The sequence below is a fragment of the Limulus polyphemus genome, unplaced genomic scaffold (genome assembly GCF_000517525.1).
Source record: "Limulus polyphemus unplaced genomic scaffold, Limulus_polyphemus-2.1.2 Scaffold1745, whole genome shotgun sequence".
Taxonomy (NCBI): domain Eukaryota; kingdom Metazoa; phylum Arthropoda; class Merostomata; order Xiphosura; family Limulidae; genus Limulus; species Limulus polyphemus.
The window spans coordinates 48,137-55,421 of record NW_013667355.1 but is presented as its reverse complement, the minus strand read 5'-3'; the positions used below and the strand labels follow the sequence as shown (position 1 = coordinate 55,421).

The 7,285-nt window shown below is 30.8% G+C and overlaps 1 protein-coding gene across 1 annotated transcript in view; it reads left to right on the top strand.

Annotated features, from left to right (window-relative positions):
• Positions 1-5,927, top strand: part of LOC106464795 (hydroxyacyl-coenzyme A dehydrogenase, mitochondrial-like) — a 17,047-nt gene extending 11,120 nt beyond the window's left edge. Inside the window, exons 4-8 of the mRNA XM_013924953.2 lie at positions 146-272; positions 988-1,077; positions 1,905-1,977; positions 4,903-5,019; positions 5,603-5,927. Of these exons, the coding sequence (XP_013780407.1) occupies positions 146-272; positions 988-1,077; positions 1,905-1,977; positions 4,903-5,019; positions 5,603-5,727 (532 nt within the window). The 3' untranslated portion in view covers positions 5,728-5,927. The remainder of the gene's footprint in view (positions 1-145; positions 273-987; positions 1,078-1,904; positions 1,978-4,902; positions 5,020-5,602) is intronic.
• The last annotated feature ends 1,358 nt before the right edge of the window (positions 5,928-7,285 follow it).

The window sequence follows — 7,285 nt, the reverse complement described above, 5'->3', positions numbered from 1 at the left end:
GTTCCATAAACTAAAGATTTATATACTGTTTTGGAATTCCATGGACCAATTTTTTTATGGAAATAAGTATTCTCTCTCTCTATTAAAAAAAAGGAAGAGAGAGAGAGAGAGAAAACATGCTTCATTAACATAAATATTTTTATAGGAAAACCATTTTTGCCAGTAATACTTCTTCCCTTCCAATAAGTGAAATTGCTTTTTCAACGCAACGCAAAGATAGATTTGGAGGTCTGCACTTTTTTAATCCTGTTCCAGTCATGAAATTATTGGAGGTGAGCCAAATGAAGCATTAAGTGATGTAGAAAAAGTTACTTAATATATATATATATATAATTTTAACAATTATCATTTGAGTTAAAAATTTGGGAGAAAGTTTCTTGCAAAGAAGCATGCACAGTTTTAATAAACAGAAGTGGCTTAACTCAAGAATGACTTACATATATGATTTTTAATTTATTCATATATCCCTTTCCAATTGATCTATCTTTAAATACTGTTTGTGAAATTTCAAATTCAAATATTTAAGTTGTGTTTTGTGTAATGTTCAGTTTTGTTTTTCATAATCTGAGCAATCAGCAAATGCATATATTTTCTTAAGTTGTTAATGCTTTCTAGAATATTAAAAAAAATACCACAAAAATTGTTTCTTTTATTAGAAATGTATCCATTGTTTTCAGTTGGTACAATTTTTAATGTACTAGAAAAAATGTTGGTGATTTCTAGAATTTACAATGTTATGTAATTGTAGAAAAATTACAATATAATAATTAATTTTTTTTGTAGAAAAAGGAATTTATTTTTAGTCACCAAGTATTGATATTATAAAATGAAAGCAAGTTAATACTAGGTACTAAAATAGATATATCATGTTTTGAAAACTCAACTGTACATAATTGCTAGTAATATACATGTGTGTTTTGTTTTTACAGAAAGGTTTGTGAATTATGATACAATTTTAAAAATTACTACCATTTTGTAAATTATTAGGTAATTAGGATACCTGAAACAAGTGATGAGACCTACAATAAATTGATTGCATTTGGAAAGCAGATGGGAAAACAGACTGTCACATGTAAGGTCAGTGATTATAATGGAGAAAGCTGTAAAAATTGGTGTCATATGATTAATATTTTATTTTGAGACTTTTGAGAAAATTTCAAAGTTTTCAGAATGATTATTCAAATCATATAACTGTTTCGTTCATATATGTGTGTGTGTGTGTGTGTGTATAGTGTGACATATGCATGATATTATTATATTTCCAATATGTCCAAACCAAGTTAACTTCCTTAACCTCACTTTGTTGGGGGAAATGACATGGAGTTAAAATGTATTTGCTTGCAGCATGTGAGATATGAATTTATAACACTGATTTCAACTGTGAAGTTTTAATTGTTCAGGTAGTTTATAAGGTTAGTGTTATCTATATATTTTAAGCACTTAAAGCTTTTAAAGCTCTAAATTTTAAGTTTAAAGTCAAGATCATTCTATGACTCCAGTAAAGGTGACTGTGTGTTGTTCAAAGTTGCTATACATGCTGTTGCTTTACGTTGTCTAAATAAAGATTGTGCAATACACACCATGTCCACTCCATTTATTTCTTGGCACATACTTGCTCAACTTCCTGTTATATAGCAGATCTGTCTGATTTACTCTTTTGGGAAATTGGTTAAAGCTAAAATACTTCATGTGTATAGACACGCTCAGACAGAAAAGGGCTTACTCAATATTTAAGAATTAGCAAGTTGTATTGCATGGTCTCATGGTTGCTGTTGCAACACTGCTAGTGTTAGATGTGGGAAGATCTTTTTTATGGTTATATTCAAACTGCTAATGTCAGTATGTCAACAATGGTTAGATAAAGTTACCCTCTTTCTCACAAAAATGCTTCTTTCTTGATTTAGGATACTCCAGGGTTCATAGTGAATAGACTTCTTTTACCATACATGTCGGAAGCTATTAGAATGATGGAAAGAGGTAATTTTCATTTCAAAACCTCTTTTTAACATAGAATATTTTGGAGTTAATATGTTTCACAGAAATGGTTCATTTACATTGCTTCTTTTTGGTCGTGTTTGTAAAGTTTTTTTTTTTTATAAAGTCATAATCTATCAAAAATTATACCTTTTTTGTTTGCTTTTTTTTAATATTATGCAAGTCTCGTAGTTGTCTTTTTGTTTCCTGAAAACTATATCTTAATCAGTTTAATAAATTGCCTTAGTTTTAGAGCACCAAACTGATAAGCTTAGTTAAATTTTACTTATAATCTGACATGTTTGGGTAAAAATTTCCTTTTAAAATGTTTCTAAAAATTCTAACTTCACAGGATGATGTGCCACCCTTTAATATGACTGAGTCAAACGACATTTTTATGTTGCTTATATGCTTATAAATCCTATGGACATGGGAGTGTCAAAGTGTACATGTCATGACTTTTTTCTAGTTATATTCAAAATTTGATTAAACTACTTTATTATCAATGTATGTTAATAAATTTGGCATTAAAATATAGCTTATAATTAAAATCTTTATATTATTAAAGTTTTGATTTCTAAATTTCAAAAGGAAATATATAAATAAATTCTCAGTTTATGCCTCAGAGTCACATAATATGATGGTGCTCTGACTTTTTCATTTATAGATTTTTTCTCTTCCCTTAGGTGCTTTAGATTGTTCAACTAATTAGAACACATACTATAGATAATGTAAAGCCAGAAGATAAAACTGAGATATCACTATATTTGTTCCACCTACATGACATACCTCTCCCATATCCTCAGTTTTTCAAGAAAAGTCACTAATTTTATCCAAAATTGCTAATAGACATATCTACAACCAATAAAAAGAATATATTCCAAACTACATAAATCAGGTGATTGCCTGTTTTGGTTTAGTGGTCAAAGCCAATTGTTCATGAAGAAAGACATTACTCCAAGCAATAATTGAAATTTTTAGCATATAAATTATACTAGTTTTGGGATAGTCTATTATTGTGCCTTATATATTTTTTTGTGTTCTAAAATGCATATTTAAAAGCTGCACATATTATTGTTAGACAACATTGTGAGAAAAAAAAAGGCTTATTAAACCAAGTGTGAAATGCCCTAAAGGCTAAAGTACTAAATTACTAGTGTAACTAGAATGTAAAAGTGAGAAACTTGCTAGGTTAGATAAGAAAACTTAAATGAAAAAAAAATTAATAAGAAAGATTCTGTTATTTCTGTTGGAGGAATGCACATGGACTATCATCTCTTGATGTAACTTGATAGTTTGTTTGCCTTACACTCTTGCTAAATGATTTATTGCTTTCATGCTAGATAGATATACCACAAAGAACAATAAAATAGTAAAATTAAATGAAAAGGTTAAGAGGCCTGAAGCTGTTAGGAAAAATAATTGTCTGTTACAATCTGTAGTCATTTTAGGGAGAAAAACATTTTTGATTTGATTTCATATTTTTCAACTTCTCATTCACTTTTACATTAATGATTTTGATACAGTTAGTGTTAGGGTAGAGAAAAATAAGAGATTAGGTAAAAAGTTTAACTGAAAAACTATTCATTTAGAAGGTTCTAGAGGTTATGCAATGAAATATGAAACTGTGAGATGAGATATTTTTTAGTCTTAGTATGAAATTCACCTTTCACTCAGACTTATTTAGTAGAGATTTTGTACATTCACAAACATATCTTCGATAAGAGTACTGTATTAAAAATGTTAATTTTTCTTTTGTACAACACTTGTTTACTAAAAGCTTGCCAAAATTCTTGAATATACATTCAGAGTTGTAGTATGTATAATTTCATGGTTACAAGATTGGTCAAATTAATGAGTCAATCTGCATAAGGTTAATTGAGATGGTTAGATCAATGTGTAAAAATTTGTTGAACTTGGAACTCAATAAAGCTTTAGATTTTAGAGTTCTGTACATCATTCAGAATTATATGACTGAAAATGCTCCAATGTCAGTCTTTGTAGAATGAATGCTTGGTTGTTTGGCTATAGTTTTAACTATATAGTATTGCTGGTGTTAAGATCTTTTCAGAGGCAGAAAGATTTACTTGGCTTGATAACTAGAAAATGGATCGGAGATGAAACAACGTGAATTAGTAAAGTTGGTGCAGGCAGCAAGGGATAGGGAACAATGGAGTACCATAGTTTCAACCCTCATAAGTAGAGAGGACACTATGGATACAACAATGATTTTGTGTTTACAGATTCACAATGATGCAAAGTCACATTTCATCTATAGTTAGATTCTATTTTTTTTGGTTAATGTTGAACCCTAGGTCAGAAAAATTAATTGAACTGGTGTTTTTAAGGTGTTTAGCTTCGTTTTATTTTAGTATCGAAACTAGAAACTTTAAGAGTGGCACAACACTTTGTGGAGTTAGAATACATCTGAAGAAATGGTACTTGATTTTGGTCAGGGCATGAATCCACAGATCCTCCTATGAACAGATGATATAGACCAGTGTTTCCCAAAGTGGGAGCCATGGCCCCAATGGGGGGCTGCCAAAAATGGGTTGAAGACAAAGATGCCAATTTAACTTTAAATAAACAATAAGCCTGTAAAAAAAATTATGTTGAATTAATTAAATGATACAGTATGTCGAAAGGAGCCATTACTGTTTTTACTACTGCACTGTTTTTCAATCACCATGCTAAAGTTATAGGTTGTGGGGCCTCTAACTTTTTTATTCACATCAAAGGAGCCTCAGACTAAAAGAGTTTGGGAACCACTGATATAGACAACTAACCAAGCTTCCTACCTTGATTTATCACAGAATGTTTGATGTACTTTTCATTGTTGAATGCAAGGTTTTCATGTTAGTAATCTCTGAAGAAGTATCTTAGTATCCGTCATCACTAGAACTTTTCAGATGTTCGATGGTTTTACAGGTGATGCAAGCTGTAGAGATATTGACATTGCTATGAAATTGGGAACTGGTTATCCCATGGGTCCATTTGAGCTAGCTGACTACGTTGGATTAGACACCACCAAGTTTATTTTTGATGGTATGGAAAAAAATTATAATAATATTTTAAACCCTTTTTGCTGTTTTACAACAGCTAAAGGTTTTGTCTAGAATGAATAAATGCTCTGAACTATACTTGTAAAGTAATCATTACGGGAAATACCCGAGAAGCTTTAAAAGGTACTTTGCTTGCAAAAGCTTATAAATACAGATGTTCTAAGATTCATATTTGTTCAAGTGAAATAGTAACATTTTTAATGTGATAGAGAATTTTCAAGTTACTTTATTGCTTTTTGATAAGAATAAAGTTAAAACTTTATTTAACTAACTAAGCAGCTGAAAATTTTCTGATGATGAATGAAAGATATTATTTCAGTTTTTGAATTACTGCATGACTGAATTTAACATTCTTGCAATTATTTTGAGTATAATAATCTCTCCATTAATTTGATTTTTGTAAAAGTAAAAACCTAAAATATTGAACATGTATAGGTCTGCCGACTGAAACCATGTTGGTCTGTCATCAAAGAGGGTAAAAAGCAGCTCTTAGTTTCAAGTAGATAGATGTGTGTGCTAAGGTCTAATTTTCACTTCCATTAATATACCTAAACTATTTCTTGTAGGATGGTATGAACGATATCCAGAAATGACACAATTCAAAACTCCAGACCTTCTTAGCAAATTGGTGTCAGAAGGAAAGTTCGGACAAAAGACAGGAGAAGGGTTCTATGTATATGAAAAAAAATAAAGAAAGACTGTGTGGAATGCAACAGGTTGGAGAATTTTATGCTTAAACAAATAAATTTGTTTCTATCTATGGCTTTAATCAGCATTGATTCAACAAATGATGGTTTTGTTGATTAAAAAAGAAGATAAACATGGGTTTTTATTCATTATTTTTGTACATTAAAGGCAATAAATGCAATAAAAGTATAATGTTCAACATGATTTTTAGTCTGTAACCTATAGCTTTTCCACAAGTTATTTTAAATAACATTATGGACAACAAGCGCCAATTTTATCCTTCACGGCTGTTTCTATACGTCAATCCCCAAGAAGAAGTAAATATTGAAATTATCCCGTTATTTTTCAGGACATTATCTGCTCCTTTCTTAAATTCTTGTAAGGTGCTGGCCCCACTACAGTCAATGGTAACTCATTCCTTAAGGTAATTACTCAGAAAATGAAGGGTTTCCTAACTGGAGCCTAGCCTGTTTTTTTTTCTAGATCTCAAATTTGTGTTCTCTTACCCTTGTAAACTTCATTACAGAGAGAGAGAATGAGAGATCTTAACCTAGCCACATAGATAACCTTTCTGTCCCTGGAATAATCATAGTAGCCCCCTTCTGAACTTTCTCTAATACATCAATATCCTTTTGTGCATGAGAAAAACCAAAACTGCACATAATATTCCAAGTGAGGCCTAACTCGACAGTGTCATTAAAATAACAAAGGTCCAGTTTGACTGGACTCCATTAATAATAATTTTGTTTTCTATCATGATACAAAAAACTTTTGTCAACTGAAATTCTAAAGTGAGTGAATAGGCCTAAGTGGACATTTGACAAGAAGGAGAGAACTACATATATAGTATTTATATTATGTCCATAATATCTAGAGTGCTGAAGGATTTATTGTACATACGTTAACTTGTTCTGAATATATATATAATACTTTGGAAACAAGTGAAGTGCGTGCTTGTTGAATTTATTGCTAACAAGTCACAGACACCTACTATAGAAGAATTCTAAGCCCAACAACAACATACTATATATTTATACTATTAAGAAATACAACTAAAAACCTTTTTATTCTGATAATTGGCCAAGATAAGATTTTTAAATTCTGACAGTTGGCGAGCCACAGCAAGGATTATACAGTGGTAAACGGCGATAGAAGAAAACATAAATGACAGCAGAAATAAGTAGGCCTACCTGTATATGCACAACTGTAGTAGTAACTAAAATAGTGTAGAGATTAAAATTATGCTTTATAACCATGTCAACAGATTTTGATAAATGGGTAGAAAGAGGATCTCAACTTGGGTTAAAAGATAGTGAACTACGAGAGTTTGTTAAACAACAACAAGAACTGGAAAGAGATGAATGGTAACAGAAGAGACAAATTGAGAAAGAAAGAGAAAGACTGAAAGAAGAAAATAAGAGAAAGGAGAAACTAGAAATAGAGGGAAAGAGGAGAGACTAGAAATAGAAAGAATGAGAGCACACATCGAGATAGCAAAACTCACCCAACCAAAAGGACGACGACCCTAGAATGACAATGGAGTCAGGGCTAGCCAACCCAAG